The following is a 24,986-nucleotide window of genomic DNA, read 5'->3' on the forward strand; positions in this document are numbered from 1 at the left end:
CTTAATCATAGGGGAACTCTTCATAAGTATAATTCACCAAAAAGCCTTACAATCAAAATGGGCCAGGAAATCATTAATATACCACTGAATGCAATGTTTCCCTCCAGACAACTGTCTTCTAACTTCACTTTCAGCTCAAGAACGTAGCTAGTCATACTTTCAGTCCTTAGATTATTCTAAATAGAAGAAAACCATTTGTGCGACAGTAAAAATAATAAAGCAATCAGCCACCTAGTTCCATTACCCTGCTCTCCTTACCATTTCCCACCATCATTGTGATGCTTCACTCACTACTAACTGTTTTAAAGAATGTAGAAATAGAGCAATCATCATAAATGTAACTTTCCTCTACCAACCAGCAATTAGTCTGCCTCTTTCCAAAAACCAGAGAAATTTTACAGCAGCAGAACAGAAAAATAAAGGGAAACAAGCAAATACAGGAGAAGCCTTCTAAAAGATATATGGAGGATGTATGATTTAGAGGTAAAGGGAAGACACTAAGTGTTCAAACTTAATACTACATTTATGCATACAAGTAAGGGAAATGCTGTCCATGCAAATGTTGTGTATACAATATGTATGAGCAGATCATGAATTTTCCTATAGTCAAGAATATATTCGGCCTTCAGTTTAAACTACCTCTTCTCAAAATCTTCCCGAGTCACCCAAGCACAATTAACTTGTCCTTCCATAGTGCACCCACTCTTCCTTCTACAGACTCCATAACTGTAATGATTATAGCGTATTTTATTTTATTTATTTATTTTGCGGTACGCGGGCCTCTCACTGTTGTGGCCTCTCCCGTTGTGGAGCACAGGCTCTGGACGCGCAGGCCTTGCGGCCATGGCTCGCGGGCCCAGCCGCTCTGTGGCATGTGGGATCTTCCCGGATTGGGGCACGAACCCGTGTCCCCTGCATCGGCAGGCGGACTCTCAACCACTGTGCCACCAGGGAAGCCCCGATTATAGCATATTTTAATAGTTACCTCACAAGTTTGTCTCCCTTCTAAACCATCATCTCACTGTGGGCAGAAACCATGTGTTTTTAGTGTTGTGTTCAGCGTAGAATTTAGCATAGCCCTGGCACATAGCAAGCACTTTATATTTCTCTGTCGAATGAACATTTTCAAAATGTTTGTAACACTGAACATACCTGTTCAAAAGTATCAATAAGAAGAAATGTATTCATTCTTGCTGTGATAATTCCCAAATGTTATAGTTCACATATATACAGTTGTCATACTGTATATACACTTAGAGTATACGTACTTAGGTAATATATGTCATACACTTCCTTACTCTAAGTACAAACTTCAAAGTTGGCCAATCTGCTAAAAACAAACAAATCTAATTCAATATGTTTAGAGCTGAATGTTGTAGTGTTCACCATCTCTGCTAATAATGCAATTTTATACTCTTAGCCAAAAACACAATAAAAAGTTCGAGACTAATCAACCACAAGCAGCAGGATCTAAGTGGTGTCTTACGAAGGAGATGGGGAACCCTCTCTATAGAAACACGTAAAGGAATTCTTGAGGGCAAGATATTCTATGTTCACCAAAAAGAATTATAGATTAAACAAAAAAAATAAAATGACTGTCAAATACTGGTCTACTGGTAAATGTAAAAGCTTTGGAGTCTGAAAGTCCTGATTTTAAGATGTGCCTAGGGCTTCCCTGGTGGCGCAGTGGTTAAGAGTCCGCCTGCAAATGCAGGGGACACGGGTTCGTGCCCCGGTCCGGGAAGATCCCACATGCCATGGAGCGGCTAGGCCCGTAAGCCATGGCCACTGAGCCTGTGCGTCCGGAGCCTGCGCTCCGCAATGGGAGAGGTCACAACAGTGAGAGGTCCACTTACCGCAAAAAAAAAAAAAAAAAAAGATGTGCCTCTGATGTGACCTCTTTAGGAAGGTCACTTCACCTGTCTGTGCCCCTTTCAGTTCCTCTTTTGTAAAATGTGAATAAGAATGCCTATCTCACAAAGCTCCCTTTGGGGATCAAATGATATTGTATAAAGGACCTGGCACAGATGCTCAGACACTAGCATGTAACAGTGTTCATTCCCTTCCTACCTGGCAACATGTTGTCACTTAAGGAGCAGAGTCAGAAAACTCTCTTGGCTGAAAATATTTCTCCCAACAGATGTCAGTCAATGTTTCAAGTTTCACCAAAAGGAAATTCTGTTTGGATTTTCAAAAGCCCCAATTAAATGTTAAAAAATCTGCCACTTAATGTATCTATTTGTCTTTCAGAGGTAACCTGTCAAGGCCCTAAAGTACTGGGGGATTTCTTTTGATAAAGATAAAACAGCGAAAGGCCTATCTATGGAGGATAACTCCTAAATGAGGAGGTTGAAGAAACAAGGAAATAGCAGTGAAAGGGTCCTAGAGAAAAACTTTTTCTACTTTATAATATTACAATCAGTCTCATCTAACTACATACTACTACATACACTCATAGAAAATCCATAAATTCATCAGTAAACCTGCATGCCAATTTAAGGTTATATTATTAAGAAGTGAAATTTCTGTTATTAAAACAAAAAAGATAAGTCCCAAACCACAATTTAATGATGTATTTCTGACCACTATTACCAAAGAAAAGATGTAGTCTGGGATAAACTATTGGCTCTATGTTCCTGCAAACTGTCGACTGTGTGCTCACAGTGTGAATTTTGATAAAATTGTAGTACAGATGGCATGATAGCTCTGTCATATAAATTATTAATAAATTTACATAAAGAAAAAACTCAAAACCATTCCATTATCTTTACAGACCTGACCAAGACAATGTAATGTCCCAACTTACACTTCAAATTTATTCCTATTATGAAGGTGCAACCACTACCACTTTTTTTTCCAAGTCCAGCCCAAATTCTCAGTCACTCACCCGCCCTCCATCTTATGAATCCTGTGCTTCCTCTCCGCCTGTGGCCTCCACCAAAGGGACTCTATAAAGTAAATGTGGAGAATTATTGCCAAAAGTGAAAGAATTAGAGATACTTAAAGTCCTAGAAAGGCTAATAAACCTTTGATTCATTAACTTAGAGAGGAGAAAGTAAATCCACAAGCTAGAGGATAGGAATATATTATACTCCAATTCTAAAATGTCAAAATATGTCTAAGATTCAAAATGTCTAAAACAGAACTTTTCAAAATCCAGCAAAACAAATTTAGTATTATTTGTGGATGAAGATATAAATGATATTTCTGCCTTCCTGGGCTCACAGAAAAACTCATCCTTATCAATGAAATCAGAGAAAAGAAAAATAAAGATTTGAATAAAAACAATTAAGAATTGCATTTTAAAGATCATATACATACAAACAATATTAAAGGTTCTCTTTTCTTCTACTCTTAGAATTTTTATGCTACATCTATAAACCTAACATTTGCATCCATCTTCTCCTTGTCTCTTGATAGAGTGAAGAAAGCACCTCTAATCAGAATGCCTGCAATCCTGCTCTTCTTCCTACATTTCTCTTCATAATTAATCACATATCCTCCATCAATGAAGAGAAAAATCACTAATGCATCTGCAATTTTCCTCCATTACCCCATATGCAAAATTTATGCCGTCAAAATAATGACAATGATGACAACAGGTTAAACACATCACTTTTTATGTTAGAGGCACAGTGCTAAATGCTTTCCATAAATTATTTAATTCTCAAAACCACTGTATAAGATAGTGCTATGGACTGTTTGTGCCCCCGCCACAAATTCATATGTTGAAAGCCTAACCCCCAGTGTGATGGGGCCTTTGGGAAGAAATTAGGTTTAGATGGGGTCACAAGGGTGGGGCCCTCATGATGGCATTAGTACCCTTATAAGAAGAGACATCCAAGAGCTTGTTGTGTCTCTTTCCACCTAGTGAGAACACAACGAAAAGGTACTACCTGCAAGCCAGGAAGAAAGTCCTCACCAGAACCCAAAAATGCTGAAACCATGCTCTCAGACTTCACAGCCTCCAGAACTGTGAGAAATAACTTTCTGTCATTTAAGCTGCCCAGTCTACGATATTTTGTCATGGCAGCCCAAGCTAATTCCCCATTTTACGAGTGAGAAAACTATGGCTTAAATAGGCTAAATAACTTTCCTACAGAGGATCCAGGCTACAGTGGTAGAGTCGGGATTTAAACCTGGCTTTTAGCTAATACTGTTCCACTAATGTCTCTACAATATTGAGTTCCTAATAAGTAACCAACTATGTTATGTGCAAGAGATCAAAATAAAGGTGCCTTTAAAAACTCATACATCTAATCATATATTATAAACAAACATATGGACTGCCAAAGTATGAATTTCTCCAGGTTCGGTACCCAAGAAATGTTTATTGAAATAAACAGAAAAAACATCAAACAATAATACAATGTGTTGAGTGTTGTATGAGTAAGTCAAATAAAGTAACACAAAGGTTTCCAGAAGGAAGCAATTAATTCCAGGGGTGAGTAAGACAACTATTATAAGATAGGTAGAGTATGAAAAAAGTCGTAAGTAAATGAAAGGCAGTCAGAACAGGGTATAATTAATTACATTTGGTGGGAATTTATCAGGGATTACTAGTAGATGTTACATATAAGCTGTCTCTTCAAAGATGAATAGAATATCACTTTTGGAATAAGAGATCATTGTAGGTTAAATGGACTATATGGACAAAAACATGGAGTTTGAAAATGTAGCTGCCTGTTCCTTTTTGATCCCATATTCAACACTGTAGTTTACAGTATAAAATATCTTAACAGATGCCCCTGTCTCTCATAGCTTCCTTTTTCAAACCACTCTACAGAAAGTATAAAAGTAATCATCCTAAAACACAGATCAGATTGGCTCCTTGTTCAAAAACATTCGATAGTCCTACTCTGCCTACAAGATACTATTTAAATTCCTCAGACTAGAATGTTAGGTCTCTCACAATCTGTCCCTGTTTTTCCTTTCCTTCCCAATCCACCTTGAGTCATGATTCCTCTACACTGAAGCTACACCGGATTGTTTGCTGCTCTTAAGCAGGCCCTGTTAAAATGTCCCCCACTGGACCATGGCACATCTTCAAGACTCATGTAAAAGAACTTCTTTGGAAATATAACTTTGCCTATTGTCTCACTTATTACTCTGTCTTATGTTAGTTACATTCCTACATGTATGTCTCTATTAAAGACTACAAGCTCTTTGAGAGATGACCCCTACCCTACAGAGTTATTTAAAAAAAAAAACTGAATCAAATCTTTGAGTCTATATGTCTAGGTACTATACAAGGAGCTGAACGTTAAAATGCAATATCATAAGAGCACTACTAGACAAATACACAGAGTATTACGACAATCACCCAACTCAGCCTGCAGAGGTGCAGAACAGCTTCCCACAGAACATGACTAATTGATTCTTAAAAGATGAATATGAAGAAGACATAGGTAAAACACACACACACACAGGTATGAAACAGTGCCACGTGTTAGAAGAAATTCAATGTTGCTAGAATGTAAAATATGGAGCCAGAAGTGGCTAAGTTATAAAGCTATAGAGACAAAAAGGCTGCATACAGTGTGTTGAGAAACACTTTATGCTGTGGGCCAGTGGTTTAGAATTAGTAAAAAGCCCCAATTCATACTTCGCCAAAACCAGGTGTAAGTTATACTGTAAGACATTTAAAAAATTGAATTAAACAGGTGGTACTGATATTTGCAAGTCTCAAAAGTCAAACAGATTAAAAAGGTATACAGTAAAGAGTCTCATCACACCTCTGTCATCTGCCCAGTTCATACCCTACTTCCTGGGGAAAAGTGTTAGTTTCTTCTTTTTCCGTCCAGAGTTCCTTATGCCAATAGAGCAAATAAATCTAGTTCCCCTCCTTTACACAAAAACTGCTGTATAATATGTTCTGCACCTTACTCTTTTCCTTTTTACTTGCAACGATTTTTCCATGATTTTCCAAATAAATACTATTCTTCCTATTCTTCTTCAACTGCATAATATTCCATTATACTGCTGTATCATTATTTACTTAACCTATCCACTATTAATGGACATTTGAGCTTTTGTTTCACTCTACTACAATATATTGTTTTGGTTGACACATATGAAGAAAATCTAGCCTTATGCAGATATGACTAGAAAAAGGGACAAAAACGTTAATAAAGTTTTCAGATTATTGTGGATAATCTCCAAATCTTTTGCTATTACACACAATATTTGTATGAATAACCCTGTACATACATCATTACAAAATGTGAAAATATACCTGAAGGATACATTCCCGAAATGGGAATATACATTTGTAATTTTGATATATATTATCAAATTGTCCCCAGAGAAACAGAACCAGTGTAGATTTCCCACCAGCAATGAATAAGCAGTGACACTGCCTGGTTCCTCAGAGGATCCTAGGGAAATCTACCTTTTAAAATCATAATCAAGGAAGAAGAATCCAGAAGAAGCATGACATAAACAATCAAACAGGTCAAGAAAAAAACAGGAATTATGAGGTTTTGGAGTACAAGCAGGAAGACATGATTGGTCTCTAGTGTCAAATATTACCAGAGAGATCTAATAATTAATAAACTAAACTATAAAACTTAAATAATTAAAGCAGTATGGTTAGCCATGCAAAAATAGAACAAATCAAGATAGAATAAAAAACATACAGTAATGAAGAATAAAGGTAATTAAGAATAAAACAAAGATAATACTACTCCCCACGAAAAGGAATCAGAGCTCCCTGGAGAAATTAGTTGATTCTAGAGCTGGGAAACTATATGGTGAGCCTGGAATATTTTATTGTGTCAGAAAGTCTTCACAAATTGATGGGAACATGTCAAAAGAATATAGAGCTAGCTTTTCAGGGCTTACATGGGCCAAATCTAGGATAATTTGAGCATTTCAGAATTAATAATGATGGGAAAAGACTATAATCCATTGAATAAATTAGCATAAAAATAGGAGAACTTTTTTGAATAGAAGTTCTCATGAAGGAGAACCTTTTTTTGTAGTGAAAAGTCAATTAAAATTAGAAAGGAACAACAATATTAGAAAATCACCATGAATAACAAACAGCTGGCTCAAACAAGAACAATAATTGGATGGTGAAACTCGTGGGCCAAAGTTTGAGGAGCAACCAGATATTTATATGGTCACAAAGTATCACACCACAGGACTTCCCTGGTGGCACAGTGGTTAAGAATCCACCTGTCAATGCAGGGGGCACAGGTTCGAGCCCTGGTTCGGGAAGATCCCACATGCCACGGAGCAACTAAGCCCATGCGCCACAACTACTGAGCCTGCGCCCTAGAGGCCGCGAGCCACAACTGCTGAGCCTATGTGCCTAGAGCTCATGCTCCACAACAAGAGACGCCACCACAGTGAGAAACCCGCACACCTCAACAAACAGTAGGCCCGGTTTGCCACAACTAGAGAAAGCCTGCCTGCAGCAACAAAAAGCCAGTGCAGCCAAAAATAAAAAATCAATAATAAAAAAAAGGTATCATACCACAAGATTCTTATTAATTACAGAGGGAATAATAATAACCTTACAATGGAGAAGAATCTTGGTAGACACCATTGTAACCAGTGATCAAAGTTAACATCACCAGGATTGGGACGAAGCAATATCATGTGCTTCCTGATTAAAGAAGACTAAAGAGACATGACAACTGATGTATCAGTTGCATGACCAGACATCACGATGTCACATAATGACTCTTGCATGATGATCCAAGATTTTTTTTGGAGAGGGAGGGCTTATAAAGGTTATTATTGACAATATCTGGATAACAGCATTGTGTCAATGTTAATTTCTTAATTTTGATAACTATACTTCAATTATGTAAGATAACATCCTACTTTTAAGAAACACACACTTAAGTATATAAAGGTAAAAGGGTCATCATGTCTCAAACGGTTCAGAAAATCTATGTATTTGAACCTAAGTATCTTTAAATATATTTAAAATATTTCTATATATTTTAAATACCATATATTGATGGGGAAGGAGGAACAAAGCACTGAGACAGAGAGGAAATGACAGGGAGGATAAGGAGAGAAAAAAGAAATGCAAATGTGGAAAATGTTAACATTTGAGGAATGAGCATATGGACTTCTCTGTACATCCGCCTCTGTCAAATGTCATATTCTTTGTCCATTTTTCTATTTATCTTTTTCTTAATGTTTTATGGACACACACTATAATAAAAATGTTAATCCTTACTTTTTTCCCCAATATGTGATGGTTTTTGTTACACAGAAGATTTAGTTTTTACAAAATCAAAACTTTAAAAATTCTTAATGCTACAATAATGATGATGTTTGGGTGATATGGTTATGGATGCTTTATTTGTTTTAAGTTTTTTTAACTTATCTGTATTTCACAAATCTTTACTAAGCACCTATTAATTTTTTAATGAAAAAAGGGTTATACTTTTATATTCCTTAAGCAAAATCCCAGCAGAACTCTTCATAGAACCTGACTCTAAAAATCAAATGGATTTATTTAACAATTTCTCTCTTAATAACCTTTGGAGACAAGAAGAGCTAAGCCAATAGTGAAGAAGAGTAAAAAGAGTTTGAGACTTGCCTTAGAGAGATCAGTACTTGTTGTAAAGTGGTATTGGTACAGGAATGAAAAAGCAGGCTAAAAGAGAGTAGAGAGAGCCCGGAAGCAAACCCACATATAAAAAAAACAATATGATGGATTACTCAACAAATGAGATTGAGGCAATTATTATACTTTTAGAAACATAATAAGATTAGAACCCCTTCTTAACACCCCCCCCCCACACACACAAAACATAACATCCTCAAGGTGGAATAAAGAAGAACTAAATGTGAAATAACTTTTAGATATCTTATTAAAAAATGTAAGACACTCTGGTAGTGAGGCTCCAAGACAGCCTTCAGTGATCCTCTCACACCGGTATTCCAGTCTCAGTATGGTCTCCTCCCACAATGAACAGGCTGAGTGACAGTCTGTGACTTCAAAGCCTAGATCATAAAAGACATTAGTTTCCACTCTGATCTCCTGGCTCACTCATTCAGGGGCAGTCAGCCTCCAAATTATGATAACACTCAAGTGGCCCTAGTAAAGGATCACATCAAGAGGAACTGAGTTCTCCAACCAACAGCCTACACCAACTCACTGGCCATTTGAGCAGGCTATCTTTAAAAGCAAGTCCTCCAGCCTTAATTAAACCTACAGATGATTGAAGCCCTGACTGACATGTTGACTGCAACCTCATAAGAGACCAAGATCATAACCACACAAACACCCTGCTCCCAGAAATGAAAAGAAATAATAAATATTTATTGTTTCTTTTAACCAAATAGGTTTTGCTGGTAATTTGTTATGCAGCAATAGACAATAAATAAAGACTATTGTTATAACCTCAATGTAGGAAAGGAAGTTCTTAAAAATTATAAGAACTATAAGAACTATAAGAATTATAAGAAGCAAAATTATAAAGGAAAAGATTGACAAATGTATCTATATTGAAAATGAAAGGTTTTGGTACAAAAAAGTTAGTACTCATACAACTAAAAGGACAAGCCACAAACTAAAAGAAAATATTTATAATTCAAATAACAAATAATGAATATCAATTCTTGAAAAATTCCTACAAATCAACAAGGACAAACCATCTAATACAAAAAAGGGAGTGGGGCAAAGAGTAGAAAATGCAATTTATGAAAGAAATTACGTAGCAATAAACATATGAAAAGAACTAGAAACCCCATTAATAACCTGAGAAATTCAAATTTAAAACACCAAAATACCAATTCTCACACATCAGAATGACAAAACTTATGTGTGACAAGAAAAGTCTCACAAACTGCTGGTGGAAGTAAAGTGTTAACAACCACTTCAGAAAATATACAAAATCTAGTAAAGGTGAAGGCAGAGCATACCCTATGACCTAGCAATTTTCTATTTGCAATAAAAATTTCACATATACATGGGGAACATACAAAAACATTCGTTGCAGCACTGCTTGCAATAGGTAAAAAACTGGCAACCTCTTAAAGCTCTTCAACAGAACAGTTTTAAAAAGCGTGGTTTATTCATGCAAAACCACGCAGCAGTGAAAATGAAGAAATCAGAACTCCGTGTATCAATGTAAATACACCTTAAAAACATAACACTAAAAAAAGGTTTATAAAGGCTATCAGCTGATTTTTCAGCAGAAACTGCAGACCAGAAGAGAGTGGCACAATATATTTAGAGTGATGAAAGGGAAAAACCTACAACCAAGAATGCTCTACTCAGCAAGGCTCTCATTCAGATTTGATGAAGAAATCAAAACCTTTACAGACAAGCAAAAGCTAAAAGAATTCGGCACCACCAAACCACCTTTACAGCAAATGTTAAAGGAACTTCTCTACATGAAAAAGAAAAGGCCACAACTAGGAATAAGAAAATTACGAAATAAAAAACATCACCAGTAAAGGGAAACATACAATAAAGGTAGGAAATCATGAACACACACAAAGCTAGTAGGGAGGTTAAAAGACAAAAGTAGTAAAATCATCTCTATCTACAATAAGGGATACACAGAACAATTAGATGAAAAATACAGTGTCAAAAACAGTAACTGTGAGGGAAGGAGAGTACAAATGTAAGGTTGTTAAAATGTATTAGAAAGTGAGAGATCAGTAACTTAAAACAACCAAGTATACATAGAGAGTGCCCTACAAAAACCTCATGGTAACCACAAACAATTCACTTTGTTATAAAGCAGAAACTAACACACCACTGTAAAGCAATTATACTCCAATAAAGATGTTTAAAAAAAAAAAACCTGTAACAGATATACACACAAAAAAGAAAAGGGAATCCAAACATAACACTAAATAAAGACACTCATCAAATCACAAGAAGAGAACAAAAGAAGAATGGGGGGGAGACCTACAAAAACAAATTCAAAACAATTTAAAAAATGGCAACAAGAACATACATACTGATAATTACCTTAAAGGTAAATGAACTAACCAAATGCTCCAGCCAGAAGTCTTGGACTGACTGAATGGATACAAAAACAAGACCCACATATATGCTGCCTACAAAAGACGCACTTCAGATCTAGAGACACATAGAGACTGAAAGTGAGGGACTGAAAGGTATTCCAGGCAAATGGAAATCAAAAGAAAACTGGAGTAGCAATACTCATATCAGACAAAATAGACTTTAAAACAAAGACTGTTACAAGAGACAAAGATGGACACTCATCCATCTATGATCAAGGGATCAATCCAAGAAGAAGATATAACAATTATAAAATACATGCACCCAGCATAGAAGCATCTCAATATATAAAGAAAATGTTAACAGATATAAAAGGAGAAGTCGACGGTAATACAAGAATAGTAGGGGACTTTAATGCCCCACTTACCATCAATTGACAGATCATCCAGACAGAAAATCAATAAGGAAACACCGACCTTAAGTAACACATTAGACCAAATGTACTTAATTGATATATATAGAGAGCATTCCACCTGAAAGCAGCAGAATACACATTCTTTTCAAGTGCACATGGAACATTCTCCAGGACAGATCACATGCTAGGCCACAAAACAAGCCTTGGTGAATTTAAGGAAATTGAAATCGTATCAAGCATCTTTCCTGACCACCAGGTTGTAAGACTAGAAATCAACTACAAGAAAAATACTGCTAAAAAACACAAACACGTGGAGGCTAAACAATATGTTACTAAACAACCAATGGATCACTGCAGAAATCAAAGAGGAAATCAAAAAGTACCTAGAGACAAATGAAAACACAACAATGGGACACGGCAAAGCAATTCTAAGAAGGAAGTTTAGAGTAATACAAGCTTACCTCAGGAAACAAGAAAAATATCAACCTAACCTAAAGCAACTACAGAAAGAAAAACAAAACCCAAAGTTAGTAGAAGGAAAAAAATCATAAAGATCAGAGCAGAAATAAATGAAATAGAGACTAAAAAAACAACAGAAAAATCAATGAAACCAAAAGCTGGTTCTGTGAAAAGGTAAACAAAATTGATAAAACTTTAACCAGAGTCATCAAGAAAAAAAGAGACAGGGCCCAAATCAATCAAAATAGAAATGAAAAAGGAGAAGTTATAAACAACACCATAGAAATACAGAAATACATCATAAGAGACTACTCCAAGCAACTACACACCAATAAAATGGACAACCTAGAAGAAATGGACAAATTCTTAGCAAGGTACAGTCTCCCAAGACTGAATCAGGAAGGAACAGAAAATATGAACAGACCAATTAACAGTAATGCAATTACATCAGTAATTTAAAAACTCCCCAAACAAACAAAAGTCCAGGACCAGATGGCTTCACAGGTAAACTCTACCAAACATTTAGAGAAGCATTAACACCTATCCTCCTGAAACTATTCCAAAAAATGGCAGAGGAAGGAAAACTTCCAACCTCATTCTATGAAGCCACCATGACCCTAATACCAAAACCAGACAAAGATATCACAATAAAAGAAAATTACAGGCCAATATCACTTATGAACATAGATGTAAAAATCTTCAACAAAATACTAGCAAACAGAATCCAAAAATACCTTAAAAAGATCACACGCCATGTCAAATGGGATTTGTCCCAGGGACGCAAGGATTTTTCAATATCAGCAAGTCAATGTGATACACCACATTAACAAATTGAAGAATGAAGCAACCTAAACATCCATCGACAGATGAATGGATAAAGAAGATGTAGTACATATATACAATGGAATGTTACTTAGCCTTTAAAATAAATAAAATAATGCCATTTGCAATAACACGGATGGACCTGGAGATTATCATTCTAAGTGAAGTAAGTCAGACAGAGAAAAACAAATATCATATGATATTGCTTATATGAGGAATCTAAACCAAAAATGATATAAACGAACTTATCTACAATACAGACACACAAACTTAGAGAACAAACTTATGGTTACTGGGGGAAAGGGTGCATGGGGAGGAACAGATTGGGAGTTCGGGATTGACATGTACACACTGCTATATTTAAAATAGATAACCAACAAAGACTTACTGTATAGCACAGGGAACTCTGCTCAATACTCTGTAATAACCTAAATGGGAAAAGAATTTGAAAAAGAATAGATACATGTATATGTATAACTGAATCACTTTGCTGTACACCTAAAACTAACACAACACTGTTAATCATCTCTACTCCAATATAAAATAAAATTTTTTTAAAAAAATTGAAGAATGAAAACCATATGATCACCTAAATAGATGCAAAAAAGCTTTTGATAAAATTCAACATCCATTTATGATAAAAATTCTCCAGAAAGTGGGCAGAGAGCAAACATACCTCCATATAATAAAGCCCATATATGACAAACCCACAACTAACATCATACTCAATGGTGAAAAGATAAGACAAGGAAGCCCACTCTCACCACTTTTATTCAACACAGTTTTGGAAGTCCTAGCCACAGCAATCAGATGAGAATAAGAAATAAAAGGAATGCAAATTGGAAAGAAAGAAGTAAAACTGTCACTATTTGCAGATGACATAATACTGTACACAGAAAATCCTCAAGTAGCCACCAAAAAACTACTAGAGCTCTAAAAACTACTAATAAATTAGATAAAGTTGCGGGATACAAAATTAATATACAGAAATCTGTTACATTTCTATACACTAACAATGAAATATCAGAAAGAGAAATTAAAGAAACAATCTCATTTATCATCACATCGAAAAGAATAAAATAGCTAGGAATAAACCTTCCTAAGGAGCCAAAAGACCTATACCCCACAAACTGTAAGACACTGATGAAAGAAACTGAAGATGACATAAACATATGGAAAGATACCATTTTCCACAATTGGAAAAATCAATAATTGTTAAAATAACCACATTACCCAAGGAAATCTATATATTCAATACAATCCCTATCAAATTACTGATGGCATTTTTCACAGAACTGGAACGAATAATTTTTAAATTTATATGGAAACACAAAAGACCCCGAATAGCCAAAACAATCTTGAGAAAGAAGAACTCAGCTGGAGGAATCAGGCTCCCTGACTTCGGACTATACTACAAAGCTACTGTCATCAAAGCAGTATGATACTGGCACAAAAACAGACACATAGATCAAAGGAACAGGACAGAAAGTTCAGGAATAAACCCTCACACCTATGGTCAATTAATCTATGACAACAGAGGCAAGAATATACAATGAAGAAAAGACAGTCTCTTCAGTAAGTTGTGATGGAAAAACTGGACAGCTACATGCAGAAGAATGAAATTAGAACATTCTCTAACATTCTCTAACATCTCTAATACGCAAAAAATAAACTCAAAACAGATTAAAGACCTGAATGTAAGACTGGATACTATGATACTCCTAGGGGAAAACATAGGCAGAACACTCTTTAACATAAATTGCAGCAATACTTTTGTGGATCCATCTCCTAGAGTAAAGAAAATAAAAGCAAAATTAAATAAATGGGACCTAATTAAACTTTTGCACAGCAAAGAAAACCATACACAAAACAAAAAGACAACCTGAGGAATGGGAGAAAATATTTGTAAATGATGCAACAAACAAGGGATTAATTTCCAAAATATACAAATAGTTCATACAGGTCAATATCAAAAAACAACCTAATCAAAAAATGGGCAGAAGACCTAAAGAGACATTTCTCCAAAGAAAACATACACATGGCCAACAGGCACATGAAAAGATGCTCAACATCGCCAATTATCAGAGAAATACAAATCAAAACTACAATGAGGTATCACCTCACATCAGTCAGAATAGCCATCATCAGAAGGTCTACATAAATAAATGGTGGAGAGTGTGTGGAGAGAAGGGAACCCTGCTATACTATTGATAGGAATATAAATGGGTGCAGCCACTATGAAGAAAAGCATAGAGATTCCTTAAAAAACTAAAAATAGAGTTACCATATGATCCAGCAATTCCACTCCTGGGCATATATCCAGAAAAGAGGAATACTCCTATTTCAAAAAGATACATGCACCCCAATATTCATAGCAGTACTATTTATAATAGCCAAGGCATGGAAGCAACCTAAATGTCCACTGACAGAGGAATGCATAAAGAAGATATGATATATATATATATATATATATATATATATATCTCATATATATATGTGTGTGTGTGTGTGTATATATACATATGTATGTATATATATATAATGGGATATTACCCAGCCATAAGAAAGAACGAAATAATGCCATTTGCAACAACATGGATGGACCTAGATATTACCATACTAAGTGAAGTAAGTCACACAGAAAATACAAAACTCATGATATCACTTATATGTGGAATCTAAAAAAAAATGATACAAATGAACTTATTTACAAAACAGAAATAGACTCACAGGCACTGAAAACAAACTTATGGTTACCAAAGGGGAAAGCGGGGGAGGTATAAATTTGGAGTATGGCATTAACAGATACATGTTACTATATACGAAATAGGTAAACAAGAGCCTACTGTATAGCACTATATTCAATACTTTGTAATACCCTATAATGGAAAAGAATCTGAAAAAGAATTGGTATATATGTATAACTGAATCACTTTGTTGTACACCTAAAACTATCACAACAATGTAAATCACCTACTTAAATAAAAAAAAAAGTTGGAGAAGATACATGCAGTATGGTATCATTTATACACAGTTTGAAAACATACTAGTTCTATTATTAATATATGCATATATACATAAGAAAATATTTTAAATATAAATGCATGAGAATGGCAAACACAGAACTAGGTATACCTCTGGATAAGCAGGGTAAAAGGAGATGGAGTAATATGAGAGGGATGCATAAACTTCAAGTGCATCTGTAATGCTCAATTAATTTAAAAAAAAGTATCTGATACTAAAATATTATAAAGCTACAAGACGGGTACATGAGTGCTCATCTTATTATTCTCCATAGTTTTTTGTTTGCTTGAATATTCCAAAACAGAATGCTTTTAATCAAAATACAATGGCAGATAACAAACTTAAGCAATATTTGCAGAAAAGATCAAAAGAGCGTTTATACAAATAGATAAGACAACCCAGCATTACATTCAGTGAATACAACCTGTAAGAGACGAAGTTTTTTTTTCTCTGTAAGAGACAAATGGCATGCAAGAAAAATTAACAAAATTAGAAACTGTAAATACATAGCACAGAAGTACATAGCAAAATGTACAAGCTCAAGCTCATTAATAACACTTCATTCAAAATATATCCATTGAGTGACTAAAGGTCCAGACGCTATTCCAGGCTCTGGGAATACAGCAGTGAACGATATAACCTCATAGATGAAGCTCATATTCTCGAAGGTGAAGGCAGTCAATAAAAATATAAACAAACAAAAAGTCACGTACTGGTAAATGCTTTAAAAATATTAGAACAGGTGATGTGGTAGAAACGAGGGAGGAAGAAAAGGATACTTTGGGTGTTCAAAGACTCTAGAAGAAGTACACTTGTCCTGAGAAGTAAATAATAAAAAATCCTTCGAAAAGGTAAGGAACGCCTCCTCAGGCTCAGCCTGTACCGGGGCTGCGCTGCGGCCACCTTCTTGCTGGGTACCTTGTTCTCCCTGATCTGCCGGAGCCCGTGAGCTCCGCTGCCCAACTTCACCGCCACCTAGAGATGGCTGGCTGTTGCAGCCCACCTCCGGGCAGAGGGGGCACCTTCAAGATGCCGGAGGAATAGGACGTGGAGATCACCATCCTCCCCACAAATACATCAAAACTACACCTACATGTGGAACAACTCCTACAGAACATCTACTGAACGCTGACAGAAGACCTCAGACTTCATAAAAGGCAAGAAACGCCCCACGTACCTGGCCGAGTGGCTGACAGGGTCTTGGTGCTCCGGCAGGGTATCAGGCCTGTGCCTCTGAGGTGGCACAGCCGAGTTCAGGACATTGGTCCACCAGAGACCTCCCAGCCTTACATAATATCAAACGGCGAAAGCTCTCCCAGAGATCTCCATCTCAATGCTAAGACCCAGCTCCACTCAACAACCAGCAAGCTACAGTACTGGACACCCCATGCCAAATAACTAGCAAGAAAGGAACACAACCACACCCATTAGCAAAGAGGCTGCCTAAAACCATAAGGTCAAACACACCCTGAAAAACACCACTGGACATGGTCCTGCCCACCAGAAAGACAAGATTAAGCCTCATCCACGAGAACACAGGCACCAGTCCCCACCACCAGGAAGCCTACACAACCCACTGAATCAAACATAGCCACTGGGGGCAGACACCAAAAACAGCAGGAACTATGAACCTGCAGCCTGCAAAAAGGAGACCCCAAACACAGTAAGATAAGAAAAATGAGAAGACAGAGGAATATAGAGCAGAAGGAGCAAGGTAAAAACCCACCAGACCAAACAAATGAAGAGGAAATAGGCAGTCTACCTGAAAGAGAATTCAGAGTAGTGATACTAAAGATGATCCAAAATCTTGGCAACAAAATGGAGAAAATACAAGATATGTTTCACAAGGACCTAGAAGAACTAAAGAGCAAACAAACAATGATGAACAACACAATAAATGAAATTAAAAATTCTCTAGAAGGAATCAATAACAGAATAACTGAGGCAGAAGAATGGATAAGTGACCTGGAAGATAAAATAGTGGAAAAAACTGCCACAGAGAAAAATAAAGAAAAAAGAATGAAAAGAATTGAGGACAATTTCAGAGACTTCTGGGACAACATGAAATGCACCAACATTCGAATTACAGGGGTCCTAGAAGAAGAAGAGAAAACAAAGGGACTGAGAAAATACCTGAAGAGATTAATAGTTGAAAACTTCCCTAATATGGGAAAGGAAATAGTCCAGGAAGCACAGAGAGTCCCATACAGGATAAATCCAAGGAGAAACATGCCAAGACACATCTTAATCAAACTATGAAAAATTAAATACAAAGAACAAATATTAAAAGCAGCAAGGGAAAAAAAACAAATAACATACAAGGGAATCCGCATAAGGTTAACAGCTGATCTTTCAGCAAAAACTCTGCAAGCCAGAAGGAAGTGGCAGGACATATTTAAAGTGATGAAAGGGAAAAACCCACAACCAAGATTACTCTACCCAGCAAGGATCTCATACAGATTCAACAGAGAAATTAAAACCTTTACAGACAAGCAAAAGCTAAAAGAATTCAGCACCACCAAACCAGCTCTACAACAAATGCTAAAGGAACTTCTCTAGGCAGGAAACACAAGAGAGAGAAAAGATTTAAAATAACAAACCCAAAATAATTAAGAAAATGGTAGTAGGTACATACGTATCGATAACTACCTTAAATGTAAATGGATTAAATGCTCCCACCAAAAGACATAGACTGGCTGATGGATACAAAAACAAGACCCCTATATACGATGCCTACAAGAGACCCACTTCAGACCTAGGGACACATACAAACCAAAAGTGAGGGGATGGAAAAATATATTCCTTGCAAATGGAAACCAAAAGAAAGCTGGAGTAGCACTTCTCATATCAGACAATATAGACTTTAAAATAAAGACTATTACAAGAGACAAAGAAGGACACTACATAATGATCAAGGGATCAATCCAAGGCGAAGATTGTAAACAATTGTAAATATTTATGCACCCAATATAGGAGCACTTCAATACATAAGGCAAATGCTAACAGCCATAAAAGGGAAAATCAACAGTAACACAATCACAGTAGGGGACTTTAACACCCCACTTTCACCAATGGACAGATCTTCCAAAATGCAAATAAATAAGGAAACGCAAGCTTTAAATAATACATTAAACAAGATGGACTTAATTGATATTTATAGGACATTCCATGCAAAAACAACAGAATACACTTTCTTCTCAAGTGCTCATGGACCATTCTCCAGGATAGATCATATCTTGGGTCACAAACCAAGCCTTTCTGAACTGAAATCGTATCAAGTATCTTTTCCGACCACAACACTATGAGAGTAGATATCAATTACAGGGAAAAATCTGTAAAAAATACAAACACATGGAGGCTAAACAATACACTACTACATAACCTAGAGATCACTGAAAATATCGAAGAGGAAATCAAAAAATACCTAGAAACAAATGACAATGAAAACACGACAACCCAAAACCTATGGGATGCAGCAAAAGCAGTTCTAAGAGGGAAGTTTACAGCAATACAATCCTACCTCAATAAACAAGAAACATCTCAAATAAAAAACCTAACCGAACACCTAAAGCAATTAGAGAAAGAAGAACAAAAAAACCCCAAAGTTAGCAGAAGGAAAGAAATCATAAAGATCAGATCAGAAATAAATAAAAAAGAAATGAAGTTAATGATAGCAAAGATCAATAACACTAAAAGCTGGTTCTTTGAGAGGATAAACAAAATTGATAAAACATTAGCGAGACTCATCAAGGAAAAAAGGGAGAAGACTCAAATCAACAAAATTAGAAATGAAAAAGGAGAAGTAACAACTGACAATGCAGAAATACAAAGGATCATGAGAGATTACTACAAGCAACTCTATGCCAATAAAATGGACAACCTGGAAGAAATGGACAAATTCTTAGAAAAGCACAACCCTCCGAGACTGAACCAGGAAGAAAGAGAAAATATAAACAGACCAATCACAAGCACTGAAACTGAAATGTGATCAAAAATCTTCAAACAAACAAAAGCCCTGGACCAGATGGCTTCACAGGTGGATTCTATCAAACATTTAGAGAAGAGCTAACACCTATCCTTCTCAAACTCTTCCAAAATATAGCAGTGAGGAACACTCCCAGACTCATTCTATGAGGCCACCATCACCCTGATACCAAAACCAGACAAAGATGCCACAAAAAAAGAAAACTACAGGCCAACATCACTGATGAACATAGATCCAAAAATCCTCAACAAAATACTAGCAAACAGAATACAACAGCATATTAAAATGATCATACACCATGATCAAGTGGGGTTTTTCCCAGGGATGCAAGGATTCTTCAATATACGCAAATCAATGTGATACACCATATTAACAGGCTGAAGGAGAAAAACCATATGATCATCTCAATAGACGCAGAAAAAGCTTTCGACAGAATTCAACACGCATTTATGATTCAAACCCTCCAGAAAGTATGCATAGAGGGAACTTACCTCAACATAATAAAGGCCATATATGACAAACCCACAGCCAACATCATTCTCAATGGTGAAAAACTGAAACCATTTCCACTAAGATCAGGAACAAGACAAGGCTGCCCACTCTCACCACTCTTATTCAACATAGTTTTGGAATATTTAGCCACAGCAATCAGAGAATAAAAGGAAATAAAAGGAATCCAAATCAGAAAAGAAGAAGTAAAACTGTCACTGTTTGCAGATGACATGATACTATACATAGAGAATCCTAAAGATGCTACCAGAACACTATTAGAGCTAATTAATGAATTTGGTAAAGTAGCAGGATACAAAATTAATGCACAGAAATCTCTTGTAATCCTATACAATAAGGATGAAAAATCTGAAAGAGAAATTAAGGAAACACTCCCATTTACCACAGCAGCAAAAAGAATAAAATACCTAGGAATAAACCTACCTAAGGAGACAAACGACCTGTATGCAGAAAACTATACAACACTGATGAAAGAAATTAAAGATGATACAAATAGATGGAGAGATATACCATGTTCTTGGATTGGAAGAATCTGCATTGTGAAATTGACTATACTACCCAAAGCTATCTACAGATTCAATGCAATCCCTATTAAACTACCAATGGCATTTTTCACAGAACTAGAACAAATAATTTCACAGTTTGTATGGAAACAAAAAAGACCCCGAATAGCCAAAGCAATCTTGAGAAAGAAATACAGAGCTGGAGGAATCAGGCTCCCTTACTTTAGACTATACTACAAAGCTACATTAATCAAGGCAGTATGGTATTGGCACAAAAACAGAAATATAGATCAATGGAAGAGGATAGAAAGCCCAGAGATAAACCCACATACATATGGTCACCTTCTTTTTGATAAAGGAGGCAAGAATATACAATGGAGAAAAGACATCCTCTTCAATAAGTGGTGCTGGGAAAACTGGACAGCTACATGTAAATGAATGAAATTAGAACACTTCCTAGCACCATACACAAAAGTAAACTCAAAATGGACTAGAGACCTAAATATAAGGCCAGACACTATAAAACTCTTAGAGGAAAACATAGGCAGAACACTCCATGACATAAATCACAGCAAGATCCTTTCTGACCCACCTCCTAGAGAAATGGAAATAAAAACAAAAATAAACTAATGGGACCTAATGAAACTTCAAAGCTTTTGCACAGCAAAGGAAACCATAAACAAGACAAAAACACAACCCTCAAAATGGGAGAAAATATTCACAAATGAAGCAACTGACAAAGGATTAATCTCCAAAGTATACAAGCAGCTCATGCAGCTCAATATCAAAAAAACAAACAACCCAATCCAAAAATGGGCAGAAGACCTAAACAGACATTTCTCCAAAGAATATATACAGATTTCCAACAAACACATGAAAGGATGCTCAACATCACTAATCATTAGAGAAATGCAAATCAAAACTACAATGAGGTATCACCTCACACCAGTCAGAATGGCCATCATCAAAAAATCTAGAAACAATAAATGCTGGAGAGGGTGTAGAGAAAAGGGAACCCTCTTGCACTGTTGGTGGGAATGTAAATTGATACAACCACTATGGAGAACAGTATCGAGGTTCCTTAAAAAACTAAAAATAGAACTACTATACAAGCCAGCAATCCCACTACTGGGCATACACCCTGAGAACACCATAATTCAGAAAGAGTCATGTACCACAATGTTCACTGCAGCTCTATTTACAATAGCCAGCACATGGAAGCAACCTAACTGTTCATCAACAGATGAATGGATAAAGAAGATGTCGCGTATATATATAATGGAATATTACTCAGCCATAAAAAGAAACAAAATTGAGTTATCTGTAATGAGGTGGATGGACCTAGAGACTGTCATACAGAGTGAAGTAAGTCAGAAGGAGAAAAACATATACTGTATGCTAACACATATATATGGAATCTAAAAAAAAAAAAGGTTATGAAGAGCCTAGGGGCAGGACAGGAATAAACACGCAGATGTAGAGAATGGACTTGAGGACACTGGGAGGGGGAAGGGTAAGCTGGGACAAAGTAAGAGAGTGGCACGTACGTATATACACTACCAAATGGAAAATAGCTAGTGGGAAGCAGCTGCATAGCACAGGGATATCAGCTGGGTGCTTTGTATCCACCTAGTGGGGTGGGATAGGGAGGATGGGAGGGAGATGCAAGAGGGAGGAGATATGGTAATATATGTATATGTATGGCTGATTCACTTTGTTATAGAGCAGAAACTAACACACCACTGTAAAGCAATTATACTCCAATAAAGATGTTTAAAAAAGTAAATAAATAAATCTTCCACATAAAAAAAAGATAAGGAAAAAGTGGAATACCCAAGTGCCTAAGGCCTGACATGAGAGCAAACATAATCCATTTGAGGGACAAACAGATGAATATGTCTGGACTGCAATGAACGAGGGGATGAGTATATGAGATGAGGTTAAAGAGGCAGACAAGAGGAAATCCAGGGTAGATCTAGGTTTTAATGGAGATTGAAGTTTATAAATTGGGGGAAGAGAATACAAAACTATAAAAACAAAATTAAGTCCTAAATTGAGTATTTCTTCAGAATGAGAAAGAAAACTACATTAAATTACAAAATTTTAATAGTTCTCAAGCACATCAAACAATCCTAACATAATATTTTAAATAATTAACTCCCTGGCACACCTTCATAATAATTTTTCCTACATATCTTGGCTGTATTGCACTTGACTCTCTCTTCATGACAATGATTTTGTAATATCATTTTCTATAGAGTCATCAGAGAGAACAGTTCAGTCTTTCACCTAGAATAGAGGGTGAAAATTTATTTTTTATAATTGATAGTTTAGAAAAGTTTCTTTCAGCTTCACAACTGCCTGTTGATGACGCTCACTCTGTCCCAGCTTAAATACTTCAAATTACTGAATTTGTGAAAACCTCTTCTACATTTCTTTCACGAGTTCTAAGATTAGAAGAATGTTTAACAAACTTTAAAATGGACATCTTGGTTTCTCCTCCATTACCCACATTCTTCCAGTCCTGACTGGGTGTCACGGGACAAGTTCATATCACTATTCAGCCTCTGGCCTTGTACCTTCATGTGAGGATCCCAGCTGGTAAGCATTCTTAAACTGGGTCAACCCGCAATAACTAAACTATATGTGAAAGGTACTGCAAATCACATCTCTCCTTAGGATTCCAAAACTTCCTATGTGCACTCCAACATAACCTGCAAGGATGCGGAGTGTGACAGGGAGGAAGTCAAAGTATAAAACTATGGTGGCCTTAACCAATTTAGGTCCCGTCCAGGAAACAGCCTGCACAAGCAAGAGACCTCAAGCTTTAATTAGCTTCATGGTAACTCTACCTCTGTCCAGATCATTCTGAGCCTTAAAGATTATTGATAGCAGTTTGGTTGTTTTTTCTTCTGTAAGAGACAAGAAACCGGTAGAATTTTCACCAAGAGATTTGAATTATGTTTAAACAAGTACACACTGAGAAATGTACTGACCTAAGGCTATCCTCTAACCCTGCTCAAAAAGGGGTACTCAAGCAGGAAGTAGACCAAAATTATCCTTTCATATTCTGAAAATTTGTGTTTCCTCTTTCTCCCCATCTCTGGATTTGAAATCCCAGGATATACAAATCCAGTCATCCCACTATATCCCCTACAATAACCTCTGCTTGAAAAGAAAAGTAATAATTTCTCAATTTACAAGTTTATAATTAAAGAGTATAACAGGGCTTCCCTGGTGACGCAGTGGTTGGGGGTCCGCCTGCCGATACATGGGGCAGCCCCGGTCCGGGAGGATCCCGCGTGCCGCGGAGCGGCTGGGCCCGTGGGCCATGGCCGCTGGGCCTGCGCGTCCAGGGCCCGTGCTCCGCGGCGGAGAAGCCGCGGCAGTGGGAGGCCCGTGTACCGCAAAAAAAAGAAAGGAAAAAGAAAAGAATATAATAGCTATATGAATGTAATTTAAAAAAGCAAAATACTCAGTTACTGAATATTCTCTCTCCTACAGCTGTTTTGGGAATGGAGGCACTTTCCCAGCTGTGTAGCCCCAATTCTGACAGCCTGGCCTCTCCATCAATCAACTCCAGGAGACCTCCTTTCTGCTTAAATTAGCAAAATTTAACTAGTAACTTTTTACAAACAATTAATAATTCTGTATCTAACAGATAAGTATTCAATAAGCAAATAAGAGCAAACCAGTCAATCATGAACCCTGAAGTTATTAAAAGCATTGGGGGTAGAGTTGTCAAAAATGATTAGACGCTGTTGAACCAGAAATGCTGGAGGGTGACAGCATTCCTCAGCCCTTGAAACTCACCCATAGTCTCCTGTGCTGCCCTTTGATCCAGGCTTTGGAGAACAGTGTCATGAGAGTAGTACAGCAACTTTTCACCACACAAAATACTCCTGCTACTGAAATGCAAAAGAAATAGAAGCTGCAAAGAAAAGGAAATTAAGGAATGTAAAAAGGGGGAGGGGGCACATAAGAACTGATTTGAGAACAAAGTGTAATATAACACATACAGAAGAGCATAATTCAGACAGATATATAAATTTAGGAGTGGGAGACAGAATAAAAGCAGTGTTGGATTAGCACTGGGAAACATCACACACAGATTCCATCATTTGACAAATATTTACTGATCATTTACTTCATGTGTATCTAAGCTAGATGACAGCAGTGGGAATGGAAAAAACACTGATGAACATTATGGAAAAATTAGGCAGTATTTGGTTATAGGCATTGGGGTTATGGTTGGATAAGACAAAGGAAAAGGTCAATAATGACTGTGGTCTCATGTCTAAGTGCTAGAAAAGCGATAAAACA

The 24,986-nt window shown here is 36.5% G+C and overlaps 1 protein-coding gene across 6 annotated transcripts in view; it reads right to left on the reverse strand.

Annotated features, from left to right (window-relative positions):
- The window catches only part of AKT3 (AKT serine/threonine kinase 3), a 397,729-nt gene that overhangs the window by 326,956 nt on the left and 45,787 nt on the right, over positions 1-24,986 (reverse strand). The window contains exons 3-4 of one of the 6 annotated variants that reach the window (XM_067729501.1): positions 24,477-24,571; positions 2,888-2,948 (exon numbers count right to left, since the gene is read on the reverse strand). The exons of 2 other annotated variants lie outside the window; for them this stretch is intronic. In XM_067729501.1, coding sequence (XP_067585602.1) covers positions 2,888-2,948; positions 24,477-24,571 — 156 coding nt within the window. Of the gene's footprint in view, positions 1-2,887; positions 2,949-24,476; positions 24,572-24,986 lie in introns of those variants that run through there. 3 more of the 6 variants (XM_067729508.1, XM_067729502.1, XM_067729506.1) reach the window with 3 other exon arrangements.

The sequence above is a fragment of the Pseudorca crassidens genome, chromosome 2 (assembly GCF_039906515.1).
Source record: "Pseudorca crassidens isolate mPseCra1 chromosome 2, mPseCra1.hap1, whole genome shotgun sequence".
Classification (NCBI taxonomy): domain Eukaryota; kingdom Metazoa; phylum Chordata; class Mammalia; order Artiodactyla; family Delphinidae; genus Pseudorca; species Pseudorca crassidens.